General features: G+C 42.8%; 2 protein-coding genes across 3 annotated transcripts in view; both read right to left on the reverse strand.

Moving 5' to 3' along the window:
- LOC124408115 (transmembrane protein 132E) overlaps positions 1 to 27,440 on the reverse strand; it is a 186,957-nt gene that overhangs the window by 73,226 nt on the left and 86,291 nt on the right. The gene's annotated exons all lie outside the window — the stretch shown is intronic.
- On the reverse strand, positions 14,328 to 15,823 carry LOC124408117 (phospholipase A2-like). Its single transcript, XM_046884826.1, has 4 exons — positions 15,590 to 15,823; positions 14,974 to 15,133; positions 14,703 to 14,855; positions 14,328 to 14,482 (listed from the first exon to the last, which is right to left on the reverse strand). Exons 1-4 carry the CDS (start codon positions 15,741 to 15,743, stop codon positions 14,401 to 14,403), a joined length of 549 nt encoding a protein of 182 aa, XP_046740782.1. The 5' UTR covers positions 15,744 to 15,823; the 3' UTR covers positions 14,328 to 14,400.

A 27,440-nucleotide genomic window follows, 5' to 3' on the forward strand; every position in this document is an offset into this window, starting at 1 on the left:
TGAAAAAAAAGAAGTTAAAAAGAAACGAAATGGAATGGAAAAATCGCTAACAGTGACGAAACGATAAATTTTAAACAGTGAAGGCTATAAAGAGTGGGGGAAAAAAAAAAAAAAAAAACCAAAAATTGTCAATTGTCGAGGGATCGAACCGACGAAATCGATTACCGTGGCTGTTAATTGCTTATAAATGTATGGAAATTTGGTGAAACGAGATAAAAGGTGTGCTATATATAGCAGGAAATTTGGAGCACTCAGTACGCGCTGTAAAAAAAAAAGAGAAAAAAGAAAAAGGAAAAGAATAAAACCTCGATTTCCGCGTCCGATTTTCGTTGTCACGTAGTTTGCGTAACGTATTGTCGTATATTTTTGCGCAGTCGTTATAGTTTTTTTGTTCGGTTTACATTAAAAGATTACCGAATCGCGTTATGCATACTTGCGTATAATAATAAATTTAAGATAATATATTTAAGATAATAAATAATAATAAATGTCAGAACGTTGAAAGAAATCTGAAAGATATCTGAGGGTGAAAATTGCGAATTATACGATCTCGCGAACGGTGCGAGTATCGACGTACAGCGGTTATCGAATTGCAGATATATATACATATATATACATATATTTGCGATCCTATTGTGCGGAGGCATGCGTTAATGGGAATTTCGCTACGCCCGAGTTTCGCCCATTATATGCGAAATTATGCGGACCATTTGACCACCTGGGGACTCTGGAACCCGCCGATAAATGGCGAACACGGGATCCGGGCGAATTCTATTTCGCGATCCACCGCCGACTGCTCGCTCGCATGTATCGCTACGGCGGAATCGATTCAAGCCAAATTATAATACGAGCATGAAATTAAAAGCCGTTGAAAAACACGCGCAAGAACAATCAAGTTACAACCGCAAGAATAATGTCGCAAGTATTTTTGGTCAATTGGCAAAAATTCAAACGAACCATCGTTCATAAAGCCTCGTGTAAAAGCTCTGAACTTTGGAATTGAAATTTGAATTCATTTACGACGATCTTAATTAGCGATGAAAAATTTGCACGATCATTATAATGACGAGCTGGAAACTTATTTCAAGAATCAGAATCGTTCGGAGCTCCAATTCTTAAAACTGATCGAATAATTCAGCATGCAACGAAGATCATCCGGCATTCCGATCACTCGAAATTTCGCCCATCTCTGCGAAACGATTTTGCCAACGACTTTGAATTCTAATCGCGTAGACCCGGCCGAGTACGTGACGCATTCGGCATCGGCAGGTCCGATTTTGACCTCACCCTGAACACGGAGTCCGTGGAATGTGAAACGCTGATCACGAATCGGAAGGCAATTATTAGCGAAGGAATAGCTGACCTTGATTTTCGGCAAATGGAGGATGACGAGAAGGGGGAGGAGAAAAAAGAAATACGAAAGAACTATAGAGGAAGACGAGGAACTTATAATTATCGAATATTTTTCTGCACCGCCCCGTTTTCCCCGCTTCAGCCAAAATTGGCGGAAAGACGGCGACTGGCTTGTGAAAAATGCTAAGTACTTCGGTTTAAATTTACACGCATAGACACGCGATGGTGCGAAAAAAAAAAATAAAAAACTCGAAGGATGAGAATGCGGATGGAAGTTGGTCCACTTTGTATTCGTTTCGTGCCTCATAGTTCGGCCTAATTGCTTGCCAGCACGTGTCTCCTGGGAATTTCATGGAGCTTGCAAGCAAGCAGGCAGGCAGGCAGGCAGGCAAGGAGATGGACAGACAGACAGACAGACAGACAGACAGACAGACAGCCAGTTGAACAATTGCTCTCCATCCCTTGCGGAAAGTTTCTTACCCGCTTGAGGATCGTCACTGAAGTTCCAAACGTGAAACTATAGAGATAGACGGTACCTACCTACGTAGAGTTGGATATTTCATTGAGTTCTCGAAAGTATCCTGTCGTTATATATATATATGTACATGGGAATGATAGCTGATAGACGCAACTTCGGGACGAAGAAAGAAATTTGAAATATATACGATCAAGGAATTGATGGCGAGCGATTGTAAAGCTGATTCGAAAATTATGCGTGGCCGAAAGTCCCTATTGTGAAGGAGGAAAAGGTGAGTCAATTCTTCAGGAAACCAGAAGTGTTTCCGTACCGTCGTAACTCGTTTATGTGTCTCACATACACGGTAGCAAGTATGAATATATGCATAGTATACAAAGAGATGCGAATGCGATATGATAAAATGCAAAGCGAAGCGAAGTGTATCGTACGGGGGGAGGGAGGGGGAAGAAAAAGTTATCAATTCTTGGGACAGAAGCACCGAGGCGACGGAAATACTTGAGGGGGGGGGGGGTGGGGTGGAGGTATTGGATACTTGCGATTTACGCGGAGTTCTCTGCGTGGAATTTTTCACCCCGGTATGGCATGAAGATTTTTACGGGCATGATCGTGTTGGAATATGCGGCTGCATGCATGCATACGTGGCTTAGGAGCTTTACGAGGCGGTATAACTCGCAAGCACGCCGTAGGTATAAGCTGAAGCTTCGAAAATCGAAATACATCGTGTATAGACGTGGCCAATTGCAATCGCTCGTTCGCGAGAAGGTGAAACGCGCCCAGGAGGATACTGAATAATAATACAAGCTGTGTACACGGGGTGCAGGATGTTTCATATATATATATATATATATATATATATATATGACAAGAAAAATAATCCTGCGGATGGCTGAGTGGAGGTGGATTTTATATTAGCAGCCTTTCAAAGTTCGAAAAGTTAAGACTCATCCCAGTGCTCGCGAAGATGGAAACATCGTTTTTATACTCGGTGCATTGATTGACGGGAAACAGGATTGACGGGACGGGACAAGAGACATGGATTCCAGGAGAGACTGTTACGGATAATAACCCCCCTCGGCTTCGTCGTGATCGATTTGTTTTAAGAAACACTTAACCTTCTTCTCCTCCCACTGTGTGCTTCCCATGATGAATTGTCACTTTTTTTCGTCCCACTTTCTCGCGCGAATTTTTTACAGAAATATCGAAGCTTTTCGCCGGGCGCGTGTTCAGATTCTCCGATAATAACGACGAAACCGTAATTTCACGAAAAGAGGGATAGACGCTAATAACAACAATAAATACCAGCCACTCGAGTGTTAGGGAATAACAGAACGAAAAGAAGAATAAGGAAAAGAAAAAGAAAAAGAAAAAGAGAGGATGAAAAATATCGTCAAGCTGGAAAGATGGTAGAGCTTATTGGCGACGTGGAGAGCGGCATCGATTCTCAGGACGGCTGCCACAGCCACCGTAGTCTCTGAGAAATGAGGAAAGTTTTCGCTAGGCTCGAATACCACGTTGTTACCTGGAGAAAGGAAACGCGGTCCACGGTAGCAATTTTATTATTTCTTTTCGTCGCCATTTTTTTTTTTTTTTTTTTTTTTTTTGTTCCCCATCATTCTCTCCTCGTCTCGACTAGGTAGTTCAACACCTACCCTAGTTGCACCGGCTGTTTGCATATCCCGGGTCTCGCCTGGCCACTTGCCGATTTCCCGGACTGGCCTGACGATGTACTTTTTGTTAATTCGCAATTTTAATCAACTTTTTTCCTCCACTACGAGTCAATTTTTCTCTACACTTCACTCCTATACGTCGTCGACAAGTGCATAAAGTGTACTAAATTGCTTGGAGTCCTGGTGCTATTCATCGTGTACACTTTCCAACAAAGCAGGCCGATCAATGGATTATAATATAGCGAGGAAAGGTAACCTTAAGCAATCCCCGCAGTAAGATGAAAAAATGTCTCGCTCCAGTTGCAGCTATCACGTTGAGCTTTTTGAGCTTTCTCGGGTACTTCGGGACTTTAAATATTAACAGTTCCATAGCCTGATTTTTACTAGCCAAGATGTGTGCCCGAGTGTCTGCAACTCTCTCATTCACGGGAGATGATCTCCTTTCCAAGGCACAAAAGGTAGGCGCGTGACACTCGAAACCCTACGCGCAATTCCGTGACCAAGTACCAACCCACGAGATCATCCGGTACTTCCAACTGAGAAGGTATGTATATAATATACGTATCAGCACTAACTATACACTCTTCCGGGATTTCTGGGGCGTGAAGGAAATAATAACTAAGTCGAATGACGTTTTACACGTGATGGAGACTAATAACGACAATGATGAATGGAAACGGCGGAGTTCATTTTTTGACTGAAGGAAGCAGGGTGAAGAATGCACAGACCAATTAAGGATCTACGGGAGGCATAGTCGGGTAAAAAATGTGCTGAACCAAGATCACGCGAAAGTTGATAAGCAGGACAACTGAAGCTGCAGATCAAGTTGAATCTAATTCAAGAAACACATTATGATATAGATGAAAACGTTTCAGTAATGATGTTGAAAGACATACGTTATTGTTAATCACAATTGACTTTAGATGGTCCGTGGAAAATTTATTTACAAATAAAATCAGGATTCGTGATATCGATTCAGATAACTTGAAAAATTCCGGGATACTTCCGGACAAATTAATTATCTCTGGTAAAAATGAAATTTTGAATAATAAAAAAGAAGGACAAACAAAAAAACAACAAAGTATCGGAAGATAGAACATTCTGCTGAAAAAAAAAAAAAAAAACTTCGTAACTCACTGAATTTTCAATATTTTGAACTGCAAATTGACTGAATAACTGTCAAGAGACAGATATTCAAGAAAGAAAAAATGTGAATACTGCGCCATGAAAAAAGGTATTTATTTGATTGAGTGAAGTTGAATTTTCGAAATATCAAATGAATAAATGATTTTTACGCCATTTCATTATTTATTTTTAATGAAATCACATTATTTTAGATGTTTTTAATATGGGATTCAAGATGAAGTGAAGTCGTGGGGTCATTTTGACTCCGGTGTGCAGCGTAAGGTTTAATGCTTCGTCCAATCGACGATCATTAACTTTTTTTATAAATAAGCTAATGACTATAAAGTGCACTTTGCTTACCCCGCAACAATCTCGAAGAAAATTTTAAAGGGATACGTAATAACATCGGGAAAAGAATTTATTTATTCAAGAATACCTCATCCGGCATCCGCTGCGCGCGAAGCTCGGTATCACCGTCATAAGAATGCATTTTTAGTGAGAGAAATTTATGAGCCTGAGGAAGACTCAAGTAAAATATACGAAGGTCGAGGTATGGTAGGTGCTCCTATATATATATATATATATATATATATATATATATATAAATATGTATATATATAGGTATACAGAAACGGCGGTGGTGCTCTTTTATTCCACTTTCCGTATATAATGGATAATCTGCATAAAACGGGAGAACGCTTTTTGCCACTGAATCTCAACCGATACTCACTCCTCGAGTTTGTAAATGAAAGACGACGTGAAGGGAGGAAAGATAACGGATAAGCTATGCATCGCTTATCTGTCACAGCGAAAGAGATTACGGATGAATAATAATCGAGTCAGACTCCGTCAAATATCGCTCCCTGCACGACGCGACAGTTTTGCAAAATAATCCCATGTATTTGTCATTCGCACCGGTGATCAAGCAAGCGCGCGGCGCAAACATATGTGCAAAGTTTTCGGGACAATTTGACGACGTACCGGATACACACGCGTCACAGTTTGCGGGGAAAAATAATGAACAAAGTTTCCTCTTACCATCCACCAGAGAAAAAGAGAAAGAGAGAGAGAGAGAGAGAGGAAACCAGGTCGAGAACTTTACTATAGTCAGCGGATATACAGAATTCTCTGATGAAACGGTCAAGGGTCCTTATTCCCGACCTCAAATCCATCCCACACGCCCGGCTCAACCGCGGTGCAAACAAAGTTTTCCCCGACACACACACATACAGTGTATAAGCCGTGGTCGCCTCGTCGAGTCTTTTTTTACCTCATCACAAACCCGGTCGTCGATCTCTCGGGCAATTTTTTCCACTTGTTATACCCGGGGCGTCCCGTTGACCAAGGGTGTCGAAGACGTACGTACCTCGGTTAACGAGCACTTCAAGACCGGACAAAGACGACGGCATCGTGAATGGAACGGTCAGTGTACAGGAATGCTCATTGACTGGACGATGTTCGCTACTCGAAGCTGACATTCCCGTCACTCCTCGTCCACTTGACTCGGTCAGCCTCTTCGTCGTCGATTTGTCGAAAACCTGACACGTGGTAGAATACGCAGATCGGCAGATTACGAAACGATAACCACCATCGTCCGATCTCAATGTCCGTGGAATTTGTTGAGGTGCGAATTAGAGAGTTATGCGGTCGATGGGTGTTTCACCAGGATGTGGATGTGGATACGACGTCGTAACTACGGTGCGGAGGTTCGTTCTACTCGGCGACTCGATCGGTATCGGGAATCTCGGAGTTGGTGCGGAGCGACACTCAATTATACGGTGAGAACGCTGCACCCGCGATCAAGAGATACGAATTCTCCTCCCCCCTCCTCGTAGGTACACCACCTGAGCACTGAACCCGAGTGGATACGGCGTTTGCAGTCCAGGGGAATCGTTATCGGGATCCTTGGAAAGGCTAAACTCGGCAGCAGAAGGCGATAGATCAACAGTTTCCGTTGAACTGCTAATAACCGGGATAATCAGCAGGTTTCAGGGAACGACCTGCGCTAGATCGCCACGCCAGATTACCTTGACAAGTGAGGTTGACTCTCGGATGGTCGGACGATTAATTACCACAATTCCACCGCGTGCTCAACATTGTTGCCGATGATCTTAGCGCGGGCGATCGATAAGCTGGAGGAGAGCTTCGTCTCAAGTTTGCCACATTGTGTATCGAGGCGTGCGTAGCGGACTCGTCCTGCCTGCGGCCTCAGCAGAAGGTAAAGGATCTTGGAGATGCAAATTTACGTGATCTGGACGGCCATTTTTCTGCCAGTTTCGAAGACCCGTCGCTCCCTAACCGTTGTTTCGCAACGTACGTAACAGGGCCGTAAATCGAACGTCGAGAAATTATATCGAGAATTTTCACCCGCACGGGATCAAAGGTTCGAATAAAGGCGGCTCTTTCCTCGTGGCTGTCAATTTTGGTACGAGCGAACTTCACTGGCAGCAAACGATAGTCGATACTCTACCCAGGTTTCGAACGCAAAAACGATTCTCTGAAAATTGCCAATCCCGAGATAATATCCAACAGAAAAAGAAAGGTGGAAACTAGGTATGGAACCTAAATTCAAATAGCAACAAAATGGAATCCTCAAACCAGTGGCTGGTGTGAACTTTGATTTCCTGCAGAGGAATCGGAAAGCTTGATGCATTTAGGTTGAAAACACAGTTACCGGTGATAGAAAAATGATTAGATTCTTGTCGCTGCTGCATCTCTCTCTCTCTCTCTCTCTCTCTCTCTCTCTCTCGTAGGTATTTCGTCGAACCTGATTTTCTCTCTAATCCTCCAGAGAGCAGCCCTGCAGGAGAATTTATATTTCTTTCGCGTCAATTGTATTTCTCATTTTCCACAAGGGTCCCTGGGCCAAGCCTCTCGAGTCTCTAGTGACTAACTCCTTTGTACGGTCGAGATAAGATGGCGGAGTGTAGGGAATTGATTTTGCACATCATAGTTCCTCTCCTTGTACAACAACCGGAAGATGTAATCCTGTTCGTCGAGTGCTAAAAATCAGTTCGTCTCTTGTAACATGACAAACTTGAAGAGAGTAATAAAAAAGCAATCTCAAGACATTGGCCGAGTTTCTCATCTGCCGTAATCGCTGATTGGCACAGTATGGATTTCCGTTCCGAATCCGTGCAGCGTAAACACGAAATTCACGAATCCAGTAAAACGAGGACACGGTGAACGGTAAGAGAAAGAAGAAACGAGTTTCGACTCTCGTTTCATTCTCCCCCGACGACGACGAGGCGACGTTACAAGGCGCAGGAGGATGGCGTTTGGAGAGAGCGTAGCTGGTGCGAAGCCGTAAAATCTATACTCTTGTAATTTTCCGGTAGTACGAACGCCAACTAAAAGTTTAATTGGAATTGAATCCGTGCCGGTGGTGCTCGTGGCGTGCTGCTGGCCTGATGCCGGCGGATCTCGAGAATAATCTTCCACCGTAGGAAGCAGCAGACAGCATCAGGCAGCAGCAGCACCCGAGTTTTCCTCGGTCTCATCCCGCGGGAGCACGGGGGAGAACCTGGCGAACGAACACCTCCACCACCTAACAGCGTGGCAAAGACGACGGAATCTGAAAATAAACCGGAGTAAAACGTACAAGGGAGAGAATATCGAGAACTCACGGCTTACCAATTATCTCTTGGATTTTCAACTCCCCCCATTCCCTTCGCCCCTTTTCACTTACCATTTACAGGAAGATGGGAACCATCTTCTCGAAGAAGTTATATACGAAGCTCGTCTCTTACGGTCGCTCGCCCCGTGATACCTTTTTTTTTTCGTGTTTTTTCTTTGCTTCTTCCTCCTTGAAAACAGGAACTGATACTTTTGGTGAGAGAAAATCGAAGAGATATTACTCGAAAGACCAAAACATCATTACAAAGAATTAATTTGAACCCCCCTTGTGGCAGAAATTCCAACAGTTTCAAGTTTTTACCCTTATAATTCGTACTGATAAGATCGCTTCGGCATTCTTACCTTGAAAAATAATCCCAGTCGGTGTATAATTTGAGAACAAAAAAGGTCCGAAAAGATGTTTTACAGACAGACCTAACCAGGAGCAAGTCGTATGAGCAAAACGTTCAGGCACAAAACTATATATCGTGAGCTTGCAGAAGACTCGGGCGAATTATTCGAGGAGTTGGAAAACCTGCTGGCAAGTTGTAAGCGACGACGGAACGAATAGATCGAAGAACGGATATGGTGAGTTTGTTCGAGTGGCCGGAGGAAGGTTTAAGAGCTTCGAAAGAAGCAAAGCATCGACGCCTCTCTCGGAAGGGGAGTTTGGAGGGAAGAGGAAAGCGACGAGGAAATACAGAGAAGACGACGGCGGGGCTGCTGCACTTAGTTCGGGATTTAGTTGGCGAGATTTATGTTTAGGTCAGGTGGTGCGCAGACCTTCTCGCCGGGTTGCCCCGATTTACAGTTGGTGGAGGCGAGCGGCCGTGACCGATGGGTGCTGCCCGTTTCCTTTTCCGAAAGGGACCAGGGCCTCCGGAAGACGCTGGATGTGGATGCCGAGCCGATCACTCCCCGCCCTCGTTCACGTCAAACTTCCGGGTATAATCCTAGCGGGTTGATTTATTCACGCCAAAGCGGTAAATCCGGTTCGATTCAATTCCTGTCTGCAGGTGGTGGGTGGGAAAATGATAACAATTTATGCTTACGCCCTAGGGGGTGGTGGTTTTAGAACGATGAGACTAAACCGAATGCTCTGAGAGAGACAAAACTTTGGACGAGTATCGTAGGAACATACTTGATCAGAATTCGGGGAAAAAAAATTCGCCTGAGAGTTGAGTTAACGATAAGTCACGTTGTTGTATAGTTTTAATGCGCATGCGCTACAATTTGAGAACAGTTGTTTGCCAGGGCGACCAATCGCTATAAATTTCATGACAACTACAAGCGACAATTGTGAAAATTTTTTAGGTTACTCGAAATGTACTCGAATTGTGGCACTTGCGCATTAAACTATAGCAGAGGACGAAAAATTCTATCGATAGATAATCACTTTCTATACTACATGTATGTATATACATTAGGGTGGCGCAAAAAAACGATTATTTATTTTTTTTTTTTTTTTAATCTCGCGTGGCAAAATGTTTGTTTTTAATGTTTTGAGTGCCTACTCCAAAGGACAGTTCAAAAAAAAAAATTTAAGAGGTCGCTCCACATTTTTTAAAACGTCAGAAATCGTCAAAAATCGATTTTTCTTTTTTAATTTTTTTTCTCGTTACGGTATAATTTTATAGACAAAAAAAAAAATATAAGTTTTCGAAAGTTTCGGTTCAAAATTTGAATTTTGAAAGGTAGCTCATAATTTTTTTTTCAGTTTTTTGGTCCATTTCTTTAGATCTTTTCGAGCAACCTTTTAATATTCATATTAAAATTTCATAAATTTTATTTTTTTAATTTAGTAAGAAAGAATCGATAACAATACACCACGACATGAATTAAAAATCAAACAAAATACTGAAAATATAATTTTTTTAATTTAATTTCTTGACGATTTTTGACATTTTACAAAATTTGGAGCGACCTCTTAATTTTTTTTATTTTTTTGAGCTGCCCTTACGAGTGGGCTCTTAAAACATAAAAAACTAACATTTTGTCACACGAGAGTCGAAAAAAAAAAAAATAATCGGTTTTTTTGCGCCACCCTAATATACATACATGTACGTATACAATTCATACTCTGTGAAGAATTGACGAGAAAAATTCCGCTAAACAATCTGGATTGCCAGGAGATTATATTCCCAAGAAGCGAACGAAACAGCCGTGGGGGAACGTTGGGTTATTATCCTGGATTCCAGAGGCTCATCGGGGATCAATTTCATTAGAATAATTCCTTGCGCCGTTGCACCTGGCGCGAAGATGTTTGCTTTCCATTACAAGCCGAGGAGAACGGTCTCCCGCTTCTACTTACTGCGATGATGATAAAACAAAATGAGAAGGAAAAAGTAGGTACCGCTGAAAAATAAGAGAAATAAGATAAACTTTAGGGAAGGAGACGAGTCACGGCGAGGAATTTCTCATTAATTTCCAACCCCATTATTGCATCCTGCACGGACCTGATTCTCCCTATTATTCTACAGTTTCCAGCAGCTGCTTTAACCACAGTTCACTTCGTCTTCTTCATCGTTCTCTCTGCTCAAATACATGAAAAAAAAAAAAACAAAAAAAGGTAACGATGATGATGATGATATTGATAATTATAATAAGTAGAATAAAAATTCGATAAAAAATGTAGAGCGCTTGGCACGAACGGTTTTACATCGTTTTTTCCGCCGGAATAACGCTGGACGTTTAACAAGGTCCGTGTATAATAACGTTATGCATATGAAATGCAGTGTGCAAGATGACCTAATTGAAATACGCGCCTGCGAAAATTTGGCTGGAGGCTAGCTGGCAAGCTTGGGTCATAAACGTGAAACCGCAATGTCCAGCCCACACGTTGTTAGCACACGTACGTCGTAACTCCGGCGCCTGAAAGAATTAACCCCTGATCCCTCCCGCGAATCGGGGAGACGATAAAGTGGAAAATCAACAGAGAGAAAGAAAAAATAATAATAATAATAACAACAACAAATAACGAAGTGAAGAGAAGAGAAGAGAAGAGAAGATTGCTGTTTTTTCGCACCAATAATAAACGCGATGTTAGATTTCGCGTAGGCGTCTTCATTCCACGCACAATCAACTCCAATGAGCCGTGATATTGACTCATCTCCAACTTCTGCACCCGCTGTTAATTGCGGAGTGAAAAAAGAGAAGCTATAGATGTCAGGAGAATAAAGAACGTAAAAATGAGACACGAAATAACAAACAAAAGAAGCGCCGAAGAAGAAGAAGAAGAAGGTAAATGTTGAAACTCGAGACGTGAAGAAATTGTATTCTCAGAAGACAGATAGAAAGAGAAAGAGAGAGAGAAAGATGCTTCGTTCTCCCTCTTTCGTCAACGACTGCTGATGACGATCGTGTAGCTTTTAATCAAGCCAAATGAGGACAAGGCCGATGACCAAGGTTTAAAAAAAAAAAAATGCGAATTACCTCGCAGGACGTAAAGTCGTCTAACGACACTTTCTGCACAGTGAATCAGTCTTGTATAAATTTTCTCGAGTAATTCTCAACTCGCTTTGGAAGTTTCGGGTAAATTTGATTCCGAGATCTTCCAAGTCGCGGAAAATCCACACCAATAATCTCGAAAGCCTTGATAATCGTCGGCTATGAAAAAAAAAACCGTTGCCCTGAATATTCGTCAAATTATACGTATACGAATAACATTCCAATCACAGTAATCAGTTCTTGACCATCAGTCTATAGCGAATTTTCGAATAAGGATTTTTTCGGTTATCCTTTAAGGAGCAGAGGTTTGAAGCGAGGCGAGGCTTCGAGTTAATATCGACCCTTGCTTGCGTCTTGACTCGACCTACGGGGGTAGAGCCGAGAAGCTGTTAAGGGTCCGCGAGAATATTCATCCTATTTCTTGGACGGCGTGGAAAGGACCAAATTATATCCTTTTGTTTTCCACACTTTTTAATATAAAAGGGGAGAATTGTAGGACCTACCTGACTTTTAACTTCTGCAGCCCAAATAACCGTCCGAATGTATTTTCCACGAGAGACTTTTTGCTGCGAGCCTTTTACGAGCCTCTTTCTCCTTTCATTCTTCTGCCTTAATAATACGCACCGTCAAAATTCAACGTCGCACTTGCCTCTCCTTCTCTCCAACTCCCTTCCTCCCTTTTCCACTTTCTCCATTTTCACGGACTAAGAAACTAAACGAAGTATAAAATATCGGCGGATGTACGCACCGGTTCAGTTTTAAATTTAACCTGACAAAAGATATTCACGTTACGATAAAAAAGTGAGAGAGAGAGAGAGGGAGAGTTATTATACCGTTTCATTACAGAGCGCACTTCCGAAATTATATACATATATTAATCGAGAATATTCAACGATTATAGAAGCTGAATTTCAGATATATGTATAATATCACGTGAAATCTGTGAGAAAAAAGACAAGAGGTACGAAGAAAAAAGACAAGAAAAGAAAAGAGGTGGAAACGAAAAAAAAAATAAAAAAATAAAAAAAAAAAACATTCAATGTCCGACCAACTTATCGCAAATGTGTCTCCGTATATAGTATTGTCGAAAAAACGAAGATACCTCGTCGTCACCGTGTTATGACCATCGAGAATGATAGGATCTAGAGACCCGAGTCGATAACCGACATTCGGAGTACATACATTGAGTTCGTTCGCATTTGTCCAACTTACTACAGCCAAGAACCAGAGACTCGCGGCTAGCTTCAAATATCCGTATTTATTGCCAGTCACAATTGTCGGCCAGCCAAGATACTCTGGCGCTGGTCCACCGCTTGGATGAGATCGGAGCCAAACTTATTCGGGGTTTGTTGCAATATCGTATACCTACGCAGCGTATAAAAGTAAAGTAGTGGTTGTGTGTGTGTGTGTAGTCTGAAATATACGTCGGGCACAAAAGAGCCCGATGTGTAATATAGTCGTAGAGGTATACACATATGAACAGGAAATTGGCATGACATTACATGTTGCTGAATATTATCATTATTATTATTATTATTATTACTATCATGTCACGGTACGTTTTCTTTTCTTCTCCATTCACAAAAAGGAAAGAAAAAAAAAAAAAAAAAAAACACCTCTTTTTCGTCACGTATGTATATAAAAAATATCTGCAAAAACAGTTGGCATGCGATAAGATTATCGTATAATTGTTAGGTCGCGACAAGTGACGCGTGATACACGGTTAATTATAAGAGGAATTTCTAAAAACTTCAATAAAAATTCGAGGATATAAGGAAAATATCGAAGCTACGATGATGGGTCAGAGGGTGAAAAACGGGAGTCGAGTGAATCCATAAAATATTCTACATACATAGATACACAGATATATAATATACGGGTATATACGCGTAGATTGTATCGAAGTAGAAAAGTGTCTGAAGGGGGTCTGAAATCCAGAGAGAGTGAGAGAGAGAGAAGGAAATATGACCGTTTATACAGAGATTCGCAGACAACGATGGATCGCGGATGTGTGGGCGTGAGGAGAGGAGAGGAGAGGATTTCGCCTCCGTACCTACTACTTTGCTGCATGCATGATCGAGTGCCGACCTTTGCATTCCGTACGTTCCTCCCGGTTCACCACTCGCGCCTTTACTTCCCCGATCGGAGTTTTTCCTCGGTTGGACCTAATAACCGCTCTCTCTTCAAGTTCGAAGAATTTTTATCGAGCCCACCTCCACGATTCAACTGGGAAATATGCGACTTAAGAAACGAAGCGTCGGTTTAAAGTTTGCGAAGGTATTCCAGAGGCGAAGAGTCTCTGTCCCTCTTTTTTTTTCCCTCCTCGATGCTACCTACCTACCTAACATTCCTTCCTCCATTGCTTACCTATACGAAAGTTGAATCCACGCTTCACCTGATCCGCAGAGATTTATCTTCGGAAAATTTTCACGCTGAATATATATATATATATATAGTACCGACTTGGGCAAAGTGGAAACTCTGCAGTTTATAAACATCAGTCGCCGAAAAGTTTCGGGGCGGGGGGTTTCTTCTTCGCTAAAGGCAGGAATTAAAGAAACTGGAAAACGTGTTGAGGGGTGGATGAAAACATCAGACAACGAGGCTGAGTAATTTCGAATGTCGTGATTATCTGCTTTATTCAAAGAAACGTGAGGCTGTGAAAAGGTCCGTCCGGAGGTCAAGTAGACGGGATTTTTCTCATCCCCGCTTGTGTCAGTACAGAGGGACGTCAAACCACTGGTACATCATAGGTTGGCTCTCGTCCAGCTCGTATTCGAGGCAACGTTTCGGGTACCTGAAAACAACCACCCCGCATTTTCCTCAGTTCCTCCAGCTTCTTTTTTTTTTTTTTTTTTTTTTTTTTTTTTTTTTTTTTTTTTTTGCCACATTTCATTCGCGTTTAGGATAAAACCTTGGATTTCCCATCCCGAAAAAACACGGGAAACGGAGAACCGGATGCAGGGGGGGGGAGGGGGAGAGGGAGAAAATTTTTTTTAAACGGGGTTCAAACTCACGGATGGTAACGCTTGCAGCCGACGATCGGATAATCGTTACGGAAACACTTGGTGCCCAGGAAACTAAAGTACAAGATTCCCACCTTGTCGCCAATTTCGTCCGGAGAACCGTGAAGACAGTCGTAAAATTTCTCATCGCAGGAACAGTGCACCCTTTAAATATATGACATTCGAATGATTTTACAAGCAAGAGACTTACGTACCCCTACCAACTAAAAATCTTGCCAAACAACTTTGGCCAACAAAGTAATATCGACGAGTGATAATGAACCTTGTATAAAACGACGGATTGGTTAAATTGAATTTAGTCTGCATTGCTTCGACGATGTCCTCGCAATGATCGTGAGTACGGCAGCAAGCATCGGACTCAGCGAAGGTACCAAGGTCTTCATAATTTTCAGCAACGTTACCACTCCCGCACCACTTGGTACCTGCAGTTAGAACAGAAGTGGAGAAATTATTATGTTTACGTATATAAACCGTCGACGATTACCCCTCCGAAACGCATGAGTAGATGAGGACAGGAATGTCAATTTTCGATACCGACCAATCCGACGATAATCTTTACGAGGTAGTGCGATCGAACGGAATAACGATCGGAAGAACTTGCCAGGAGGATAATTAGATTGAACAATTTGGTGAACGAGGTACTGCGCGCTGTTTGAGCTTGTGAACGAGGCGTCAGTAAGGACTGAAACGGTCGGATGATGCGACCAAGTGTTCGTCTCTCGGGTAATCGATTGAAAAGAGAAGAGGTTAAGGGAGGAGATGAGAGGAGATGAGGGACGGAAGGCAGGTCAAGAGACCCGGCAATGGTTTATAACCGAAAACTAACAAACCCTGGGTAATTGGTAGGCAGGCAGGCGGTGCAGACGCTCTCTACTCACCAGGGAAGATCAAATTCAAGCGTTCTCGTCTGGTTTCACGTAGGTCGTTAGTGTCAACCGCCTCGATGTCCAGCACATCCGTTCTAATGACCCAGGAACCGGAGAGCCGAAATGCGGCGCAGAGGAGTATTACAAACTGCGAAGTGCCAGACATTATTGAGGAAAAGTGGTTGACGAAGAGCGGAAACCGGGGAGAAAAAAGATGCCAGAGTGATATGAGCTCGGTTTCAAAGGATGTTCAACGTCAGACTAACCATCGCGGTGCTCGAGAAGTCCCAACTTATAACAGATATAATTAACCCAATTCTTAATCAAAGCGTACGTGCTTCGTGATTGCGGACGGCGTCTACCCAGCCTGTTATCTGGTATCACGCGGTTTTGGAATCTGAAAATGCGGAAACCGCGCGATAAGGTAGCAGAGGTAGTCGCCCATAATCGCGGCTGGTAATGTTTGTTAATAAACCCGCGCGTACCCGATCCTCGAGTGTTGTGAAACGTGATCGTCCTCGTTCTCAAAACACCTGTTTTACAGTTTAAAAGCATTGGGAGAATTCTAGTTCTCGGTGTAGAGGCTACGCAAAAGCACTGTGACCCAAAAACGGAAAATGAAGAGAATCTCTGATTAAAGCGAACCAAACACATTGATGGGAAAAAAGGAAATAAAAATAATTAAACCTGTGGTGGCGAAAACCAGTATTAAACGTGGTTAAAATATGTCCGCAAGAAGTGGAGGAGGGAAAAGTTGGGGATGGGTAATTTACATTTAAATACCAAAAAGCGACACCCCGGTTACGTATACATATACATACATACATACATACATATATATATATATATATATAAGAATATGTATGAACATGAAAGCTTAGTTGCGGTCCAAGTTGACCCCTGCGGAGTCCCTCTCGGAAAATGGGGCGAAGGGGAAAAAAGAGGGGGGAGAAGATATACCCAGATATAAACGAAGGCGAGTACCACCCCTGAGTAACCCTATCGTGAACCACTTCCGTGTCCGCAGGGCTTTACCGGCTTGAATACTTGAAAGTGTGGTGGGCGTAGTAGGCGCAGTTCGAGTGTGCGGGAGGGGTAACCGATTTCGAAATAGAAGGAGAGAGAGAGAGAGAGAAAACAGTCATTACCATTCAACGTCAACGAGAAGCGTTTATTTGTCTTCGTTATTTTGTTCTTTTTTCACAAATCCTGTGTGAACGTGGTGCAATAGAAACTGGTCCCGGTAGTAGTTTTCCAGTTAACTGATGTCCGTTAATCGCTCGGTCCGCACCCGATTTCAGGTTTCGCAAATGAACAGCTTGTTTCGCTGCTATACCAAAGCGAACTTCGAGGTCAGGCGGAGGGTCGAAATTCGGATTGTTCATCAGACGAGTATTCTCCGCATCACTTTGCGAAAGGAAAATGACCACATCCATCCCCGAAATAATTTAAATTATCGAAGGATCGATGTACCGAAGCAATTGGGAACGAATTTTGCGCAATTTCGACCGTGTTCATACTAGGTACACGTAATATGCTTAATCTGAATTTTCATTATCCAGAATTTAACCCAGATGTAGTATCATGAGTGCAAAATGTTTATGTGAGACATCGTGAAAGCCAACCAGCCAACCATATAGTCAACCAACGAAACGCCCCTAGGATGCAGCACTGGCTTAATAACGTGAAGGGTGGATGAAAGTAAGTGGTGGAGAGAAGGAAGCCCCTTTCCTATTCCCCAGCCGTGCCAAACCTAGGCGCTCGATTCTCTTGATGCCGGGAGAGCCGAGACAGTCTGTAACTCTCCACCTCTTCCGCATCCTCTCTTCCCGGCAAGCTTTCATCTCCATCGTAGCAGGCGTAACATGCAGCAGTAGGTATACCACCGGTCCACCCGCCGCAAAAGCGAAATTAGATATTGTTATGTAAATACGTATTTTCGTGTGTGTGTGTGTGTTGTTTGAACCGTGTAACTCGGGGATTAGTGCTTGACGAAACAGGCGAGTTTAGAGATGCCTTATGCAGGTATTTATATAAAGTATATATATATGGATTAGGAGCGGGATGATCCTTATTTAAGGCAACCAGCTGTACCGGCACGGGGTCCTTTGATATTAGCCATTAAAGAAAAAATTTGCCAACTATAACGAGCCTTGCGCCTTCCTTTCGAGAAGGAGAAGGAAAAATTCCTACAATTTGCAAAATTAAATGTACTGGGTATAAGGCACTAGTATTTGTACACAACGTGAATGCATTACACATGAATATGTTTAGGTCTATACGTTGCATTTTGTATGGTAACGACAGTTTTTACGACTTACGTGTGTAATGATCGGTCGGAAAGTTTTTTTATTTATTTATTTATTTTTATTCATTATTGAAACGGAAGGCTGTTTGTGATATATTCTCGTAAATGCGAGCATCGTTTTTTCTCTATTCTTTTTCACCACTTCCACATCGTCGACGTTCTAACTCGATGCATCGGTGAAATGGACATATGTGGTATGACGTATGTTATTCTCCCAATTACCGTAGACACAAAAAAACGATTCCATCGTTACCCACATATAGCTGAGAAAAAAATCCGCAAACCTTTCGGCGTGGCGTTATCATGAAAATTGATTGAAAATACAAATCGGGCGTATACGTGAAAGGTGTAGGTATAAGCACGTTGATAACACGCATCGACATACGGACCCCATACATCTAGAATATCATCTTTCCGAGCCTTTGATCTCATCGCGTTCACATCGTTTATTCCGATTTTTTCATCTACAGTGAAAAACGTACACCAGACACCGAAAACCACGTAGATTATATTTGACACGAGCCGTTCGTGTGCAGTGAAAAAAGAAGAAAGAAAACAAAAAAAAAAAAAAAACTAACAAACAGAGAATTGAACACGGTAAAAAATTTATGAAAATTGAAAACATGCACATACCTGTGCAATAGTATAGGGCATTGCATTCCACGTCCGTTAATATATTATTATATATATGCGAAATGATTAAATTTCCGAGTGCAAAATTTTACGCGTGAATAATATAATATGCACTGCTCGTTGCCTCATTACTGCGACAAGCAGCAGAAGCGCAGCAGCAGCAGCAGGCAGTTCAACGGCAGTTTCAGTTTCATTGTCAAATAAATTATATCGTGATAACAATATACCGTTATGATGATAACGACGATAATAATCGTATTATATAGTATATATATATATATATATATATATATGTACAGATAGAATTTTCCCGAGCGGAAAACAGTTTCCTCGCATCGAAGCGTGTGACTTATTCATATTTTAATCAACAAAGCGTTAGGAAATTGGAACGCAACGGGAAAATAGAATAATAATGATAATAAAAAAAAAGAATAAAAAGAAAAAGAAACGTTGAAAAACAGATACGCGCACTCATGTGAATAATCATCATTAGTCTACCATTTGGTACAGACTGTCGGCTTTCTGTTATCCATCACCTACTTTATCAAATTATCATCTGATTACTGAAATGCATAACGTTTACACTCGCAATCAATAATTAATTGGTAAATTTCCCACAATTCTGGATGCAATTGCGTAAACTACCGACGCGTTTAACACGATTTTCCACAATCAGGCAGTGCAAACAAGAGCGTAAAATGTAGTGTTAAAAGTTCAACGATTGATAAAATGATAATAGCGATAATCGATCTTGCTGTAAAAACAATCTTTAATTTGTATCAATTAGACAAAGAGATTATTTAAATTCACCCACATTCTTACAATTCATTTGTACGGAATGAAACTCCGTACGCGATTTGATGGGCTAATGAAAATATCAGCATGCAAATCAGAGACGTCAATTTTCATCAATGAAATGTAAAATCACGAGGAGTACGTCGTACAACGATCTATGTATACTAGGGTGGCGCAAAAAAACCGACAATTTTTTTTTTTTCGAGTCTCGTGTGACAAAATGTTAGTTTTTGATGTCTTAAGAGCCCACTCCAAAGGACAGCTCAAAAAAAATTTTTAAGAAGTCACTCCAAATTTTTAAAAATGTCAAAAATCGTCAAAAAATTAAATTAAAAAAATTATATTTTCAGTATTTTGTTTGATTTTTAATTCATGTCGTGCTGTATTGTTATCGATTCTTTCTTACTGAATTAGAGAAAAAAAATGTATGAAATTTTAATATGAATATTAAAAGGTCGCTCGAAAAGATCTAAAGAAACGCACCAAAAAATTAAAAAAAAATTATGAGCGACCTTTCAAAATTCAAATTTTGAACTGAAACTTTCGGAAACTTATTTTTTTTTTGTCTATAAAATTATACCGTAACGAGAAAAAAATTTTTTAAAAAAATTGACTTTTGACGGTTTCTGACGTTTTAAAAAATGTGGCGCGACCTGGTAAAAATTTTTTTGTTGAACTGTCCTTTGGAGTGGGCTCTTAAGACATCAAAAACTAACATTTTGTAACACGAGACTCAAAATAAAAATAAAAAAAATAGTCGGTTTTTTTGCGCCACCCTAATATACATATATACATAGCAGAATCACAGGAGTCACGAGCTGATTTTACTTCGGCATTATATATATCTCGGATTTACCTTTACTCTAACATTTTCCGCTCCGAGGAAAGGATCGATTTTCAAATAACAGACTGAACACGAGGCGTCTCGTAGTCTGTAAGCTAATTGAAAGTAGCAACGTATCGGGTTATTGCCACGATCGATGATGATCATCCTGCACGACGAAAGATATTTTGAACTGATCAGATACGAACGACGAGAGTTTTCGTGTCCCTGCAATCGGGGCGTCGGCTTTTCATTCGACACGATCTTGTATACCAAATCGTAAATATACCATTCGTCATAAGCCCAGTTTTGAATACATGTTAGATAAGATAGGAAGGGAATTGGGTAAAGGGTTCGGGACAGATTCCAAAGTTTAACCCTTCCTGCCGGGACCGTACAACGTTGCTCAGTTTTCACAGGCCGAAGGTACGTGGTAACGGTTAACGGTTAAATTTATGAAAAGACGATGAAATGCCGGGTGCATAACGAGGAGCAAGCTAAAGAAAGAATGTTATTCAAATAAGCGGGTGATGAAACTGTACGTTTCACCAGCGGCAACGCGGAGCATGAAAAAATAAATAAAAATAGATAAAAGAATTTTGTGCAGAAAATGAGCATTCCGATGGTAAGAGATAAGAAGAAGAAAAAAGTAACCCGCTGAATAACAAACGTTTAATGATTCTGCTATTTTTCTTTTTCAGTTTGAAATACTAAATTAATTTCTCAATCAATCGTGTGTTAATAATTGCATTGAAACAGTACAGAATACACATGATAGTCGATCCTCTGTTTGCGAGATGAAGCGTGAAAAAATAATAATTGAAGAGAAACGTATTTTGAATGAATAGAAACGTGATCGATGCAACCCTACCTGGTATATGAATAGACATGAAAAGTAAAGCTGAAAGCCATTTCTGCCGGTGGCGATTAATCGTTTCACTTATCCAGCGTTATTCATTTCACAAAGTGCACGATTTAATTGAAATAAATATAGCAGAGTGTGGCGGGGGAGATGAGTGCGTCGATCAATGAGATTTAATGAAAGAACTGACGAGCCAATTAAACCAACGCATCCCGACGATCCGGTTGCATGCGTTGGTCTGGCACCTTAACACCGCAAAACGCAAAGTGGTACTCCGGACTTTGAATTGAAGAAATAAACCTCGTTGCGGCCTGCCGCGCTTCAAACAATCGGCAACAAAACTTGTACTACGTATACAGAGTATACAGATGAAACGGCTGCAAGAAGGCGAGAGAAATGCAGCTCGAACGCGAATGCGAATGAGAATGAGAATGAAAATGCGAATGCACCGTTAGTCGTTAAATCTCTCGTACAAAGCGCACACAAAAGAGATGGTTCGCAGTAAAGTGCCCGCCTCGAGCAGAGAGAGAGAGAGAGAGAGAGAGAGAGAGAGAGAGAGAGAGAGAGAGGAAATTGTATAGTATGAGATGAGACTTGATAGCTGGAAATAAAGGTTCCGGTCCTATTTCGCACGTGGAAAGATGTTCCGACAGCATGCAGGGTGATAATGCCTATGTAACAGGAGAATGTTAATTACCCCTTCATATTATAGATAAACCAAACGTGGAGGGATAACTTGGGGAAAGTCCAGAGAGAGAGAGAGAGAGAGAGAGTCGAAAGCGAGGGGAAGCTCGGTTTTGGCGGCACATCAGGGCTACGTTGAACAAGCCGCTGTGTTGTTTCATCCTAACCGGATGATTTATCGTTCTCATTTCCCCCGGCACACACACACTGCACCCAACCCAGTCAAGTCAAGTCATCCTCCCGTCATCCTTGAGGATCAGAATTACACACAGTTCCTCTCCAGCATCGTAGTTGTGGCATTGCGTTGCTCAGAGGTAAATGAGGCGAAGGAACGGGGTCATTTGATTGCCCACTTTGACCCGTGTTCCTTCCTTTCATGCGGGTTGCTCGTTTAACCGAATAGGTAGTCCAATCTTAATAGGCATAAAGACCTTCTCTCCAAAGACCGAGCTGAAAGGTTTTAGGACGACTCAGCGTTGGTTCTTGGTAGCAGGATTCAGATCCTTCGTTACGGAGGATCTCATCGGTTCAAATGACCGATATTTTAACAGCTTTTGTTCGACCTTCATGTCATGAGATTCGAACTCTTCAAGGATAAGGGCCCTATCCTTGCCTAATACCTACGGTGCCAAGGTGAAAAGGTTTGACAGAGGTCTTCGCCACGGCGCGAAGGAAAGGAGGAGGAACGGCCAGAGCAATATGTGGGGCAATGTATCACCTGTTTGTTGCGGCAAGGTCGTTGGAACGTGAGAGCAATGCCTCACTGCCAGTCCGGCTCTCGCTGGATCGTAGCTTCCTGGCCTGGTAGCACCAGCCAAGGTAGCCCTAGGCGTTTGTATCTACGGCGGTAGGAGAGCCGGGCCAACGCCATACATTATCGCCACAAGGTTCTGGCAAGCATCCGGCGGAATCAAGACAGCCGGGCAAAATTCAACGACCCCGTTGTTCGTAACCTCTGGGGGAAAGTCGGCGACCTCCCTCCCCAACCCGATATTGCAGGTGGGCAGGCGTTTATAACGCCGGGTTATTTGTACCCCCGGAACGTTTTCCAAGAGGATAAATTGCTTACGGGGATGAATTGAGTAATTAGCCTGTTAGCAAATAAACACACGCGATGCACCCTTGGAATGAGCATCGCGAGATACATTTCTTCCACGGTTCTTGATCCTGGCCAAGTAATGTAATGAAACAGACCTTGGCTGTTGGTCTTGATTGTGTGGATGTGACAAAGTAAGGGTGAGAGCGAGAAAGTAAGCTACAACCCCTGAAGGGACATTTCTTCGATGATATTACCCGCACAATCGTCAAGACAACTCGGGATTCCGTAGAGCTTATACCTCTAGCAAACGTCAACGACAATGGATTCCTCCGGGGCATTGTCGGTGGTTGAAGATATCTTTTCTGCGACCAATCGGGTCAGCTGCTGCTGCTTCTGCTGCTTGTGATGCTGTTGAGAAAAGGAAGGGCTAAATTTGGATCCATTGGCCGGACAATCGGTCCGATAAAGGTGACTGCAAGCAATTTCAGGCTTTCCTTTCACCGCCCAACGTCGATGCTTTCGGGAACAAAGGTTAAACTGCGCGAATCAACAGCGATGCGAATTGGCATTAAATGAGGATAAAATATGTCCACCCGCACGAGTGAGTCCCGAATAATTCCTGTCCAAGTCCAACAACCGTGAAGCGATCCTCTTGCACCGTCAGAGTAGCAGCGCCGTCTACTGGTTCGAACACAAGGCAGAGCTAATGAAGCTTAACACCGACCGCCGCCGGCTGGCAAAGCGACCCGCGCGCCCACATGCCATAAATTAATTTATGCCCTCAGGTTGACCCCTCGTTACACGTTCGGTGCAATTTTCACCGGAATTTGCTATCGTGTCCGCACGATTTTTTCTCATTCTTTTTCCTCACTCGAAATCCCCCAGAGGCGGTGATCAATTTCACTATCGTATATTCTCACATAATAGTCGTCATCATCATCATCATCATCATCATCGTGACCGTTAAGTCTTAGTGCTTGAAATGTTGCTAGGTAATGAAACCGCGCTGTAAAACAATTCCATACATCCATCCTACCTACGTCATCATTTACATTTACACGAACACACGTACACACACTCTCCTACCAGTGGACATTTCAATTTCCCTAGCTCCCAACGCTCCGCACGTTCATAGAATATTCTTTTTTTTTTTTCAACAAAAAGAAGGACCTCCAACCACCAATAAAACAGCTTCAAAGGAGGGGGGCAGATGCAGCGAGAAGTCAACGGACACCCTAGAGAATTCGCAACTGCAACCCTCATCTGTACAACCAGAGTTTTCACTTCCACAACCGCAATGTGCTGTAGTAAGGGGTGCTCGACCGTGTATACACTTAGATTGTGGTATTAAAACGAAGAAGAAAAGAAGAGAAGAGAAAAGAAAAGAAAACGGAAACGGAAGAACTCGGTATCTCCTCTCGTCATGTCATCCGCTTAGTGCTGCAGACTGCAACTTTACACACTTAAAAATATCTTACTCTCGAAATGCTTTGGAGGATTGAAAGTAGAAGGAAGAAAGAAAAAGTTGGCGAATTCTTTTCTTTGAGTAATCGAGACTGCAGCCAAGGTTAACAGTATCAAGGTAATTTGCAATGACGGTAAATGTGGTAAAAAAAAACGTCTCTCTCTCTATCTCTCTCTCTTTCTCTATCTCTACCTCGCTCTTCCCAAGAAACGCGGGACCTTTGAAGAAGAGGGAGTCAGACTGAAGGAGAGATAACGCTAGTCTTGTAATTCTGTACCGTGGAAGGAAAATGTTCTCTTTGGTCGGTGTACTTTGAGGCAGATGCTCTGGCCTGTTTGTTCAGCTACCGTTTGCCCAAATTCTGGCCACGCTAATCTATACGAATAAGGGACGGAAACAGGAGGACGACAGTCGCGTAGCCTCAAAGTTATTTCTGTATCTATATGCACGAAAGAACCAACACTACGAGAATTTCCATCCTGTTTCGAAGAGCCGCTGCTTCGAGAAGATTCGATATGTCTTGATTTCGGAATAATACATATATATAGTCCAACATTTTTCAGTTTCGTTACGTTTTTCAATCAAACTTGAAGCGGATCGTTGATAGAAAGGAATCTAATAAAAATGGATTTAACCCTAATAAGTCACTGGCGGTAAATTTCACCCCAAAAATTTTTCGAACTCCTCTCAGAGTCCCTGGGTTAGTGGAAATGGGTCTATTGGCTCCATTCTTCGTGTGAACTAAATGCCTTTTTTCGAAATTATCGATGTTTTACAATATTTAAACAATCAATATTGCTTGGAAAAACTGAGAAAGCTTTTGCCGCGATCCTTAAACAATACCTGGATATTTTTTTTTAGCTTTTTACAACTCATTTCTAAGCAAAATTAATATCACGCTTGGGGTGTATTTCACACCGTTTGACCGTCATGCGATTCTACCGAGGTGTGACCTATTAGGGTTAATCGATGAAGTAAAGTGGAATAACATCCCTGGGAAAACTATCCACGGAAGCGACTGCAGGGGAGGGAGGTAGGTTATATTTTTAGATGGGGTTAATACCTTGCGGAAGGGTGTTTACGCCTCTCGCCGTAAAGCGCTGGTCAAGTACTAAATTTAAAAGGTTTCTCTCGGTCTCCCCCGTGTCCCCACTTGGAAGAGCGTTAATGCGCAGCACCCTTGTTTCATTTTCACTATCCAACGAGCCCTGCGTAGCGAGCAGTTTCCCAGCCACCCTATACCGGTGCCACTCTTATTTACGTCCAAAGTGGATAATATTGTCATTGTAAATATTCACAAAGCGTTAGATTTCCGAAGTTTTAAAACAACATGGTTGTTAGTTTCAGCCGCAAACACAAAAGAAAAAAAAAATGGTAACAACGGCTCACTCGTGAGAGAGTTTCTGATTTTTATTTTTCTTTTTTTTTTTTTTGTTTTTCAATATAGACGAAACAGGAATTGGGAGAAATTGTCCATCAAGGAGACTTGTAGAGAGTTTTGTCGGCCTCCTCGTACATGGAGCTTACTTCCAGGGAAGGGCATAGAAAATGGCGTATGTTACGAGGGCCGACAAGGCCGGCTTGACGTCGGGCGCAGTCGGCTAGCCAGAGGCAAACATCGGTGACCTGGTGCTCGGGTACGATGGGTCCGATACCATGGAGAAGAGGATTGACCCAGGGTGGTGGAAAGGCACATCGCATTTGCTCGAGGAACTCCTCGACGGGGTCGGGCGGAGGCGGGGTTTCGGTCCGTTTTTCATCGACGGGTTCGAGGCACTCGCAGATTCCCTCGAGCAAAGTCTCAAGTCCGATCGGCTCGTAAGTCTCCATGTCAGCCATTCCTTCCTCCCTCTCCTCCTCCCCGTATCCCTGTGGGAATTCACAAATAGCTTGCAAGCTCTTAGAGAGCAGCGAACAGGAGTCGGAAGCGTTGTACCTGAAAGATCTCGAAGACTTCGTCGGCGTCCACATCCTCCTGGTAAAAATCATCCTCCAATTTCGTCCCCGTGTGTTCTTCTACCTTTGCGCGATCAGTCGAAACCCCAGATATCGAAGTTCGGTTTACCCTGATAGAAGGCGAAGCTCGCCTCGAACTAATCGGGGTCAACGATGCTCGACCACCAGCTGGGCTCACGGCGATGGACGAAGACCTGCTTGATTGATCAGACTTTCTCGTCTCCGGCCGATCTTCGGGGTCCGGAGAGACGCTCGAGGAGGCGCGACGATTGTTGATCTTCCTCGACGAGCACGGCTGGATTCCATCTTCTTGAACGTTGTCCCCGCTGCTGGTCTCAGACGAGGATTCGGGGAGTTCGATGGGTTGGTCGGAGCTCTGGAGGATTCGGAAACTCTGGTAAGGACTAACCTTCACGTCGTCACAGTACGATCCTGAAGTTCCGGTTTATAAACTTGTCGCGGATAGATCAGTGCCGTGTTGGCTCGAGATCCAATTTCGACACCCCTGATAGCTTTGTACTAACAAGGTTTATCTACCCACCGCGAAGTTATGAATCAAAACTAAGCAGAATTAGGGAAATCGGTTAAACTGGCGAAAACTTGGCGTCATACTTCACAGCGTCGAACTAACCACGGTTGATTCTTCGGACTCCTCACGCGAACCTGGTAGCGCGACTTTCGAGGGGTCAGGAAACTGGGAAGGGACAACACCGCAAGGTTCAATTTTATCTTCGGTCGATTCTCCGGGCAGAGGAGCGTCCGAACAGTGGAGGCCAGCCAGGAAGGTGTAAAGCTCGATGAACCTCTTCAGCGGAATCATAGCCGATCCACCCTCAGGCTCATCGGTAAGAAGTTCGCAGACGTAGACCATGGTCTCGAAGAGGTTCTAAGAACGGCAGTAGGTGAAAAGGCAGTTTCACGGGAACATTACTCCCGTGGGGTAAAAGGACGCCCCAACCTTTCCCAAAAAGCCGCATCCAATTGCGAGGAATTCTAGGAGCACCAATTCGCGGCAGAGGAAATCACCGATCATCAGTATCTGATAAAGACTCGAATCCGGTAGATCAATGCCCCGCCATCGTGCGAGCAAGGAATCGATTCCCACCGTTTGAACCGGGCCGAATTCATCGTAGAGTATCCTAAGGTAGGCGGGAGTGATACCGGAGGGATGAGAGACCGGAGGATACTCGAGTCTCTTCTGATCTTCCAACAGATATAGATAATATGTATCATCGATGAAATCGTGTTGTAGGAAGGTGTCAGGTGGTATAAGGGCTTGTTTACCTTCACGGGAGGAT

The sequence above is a fragment of the Diprion similis genome, chromosome 7, assembly GCF_021155765.1.
Source record: "Diprion similis isolate iyDipSimi1 chromosome 7, iyDipSimi1.1, whole genome shotgun sequence".
Lineage (NCBI taxonomy): Eukaryota > Metazoa > Arthropoda > Insecta > Hymenoptera > Diprionidae > Diprion > Diprion similis.

Bases quoted from the DNA above. Each gene is read 5' to 3' on its own strand.
- LOC124408117 (XM_046884826.1), bottom strand. From the start codon at position 15,743: ATGTCTGGCACTTCGCAGTTTGTAATACTCCTCTGCGCCGCATTTCGG. The intron at 14,856-14,973 runs GTTCATTATCAC...ATATATTTAAAG, and splicing joins AATCCGTCGTTTTATACAAG to GGTGCACTGTTCCTGCGATG. The intron at 14,483-14,702 runs GTGAGTTTGAAC...GGTTGTTTTCAG, and splicing joins GGCTGCAAGCGTTACCATCC to GTACCCGAAACGTTGCCTCG.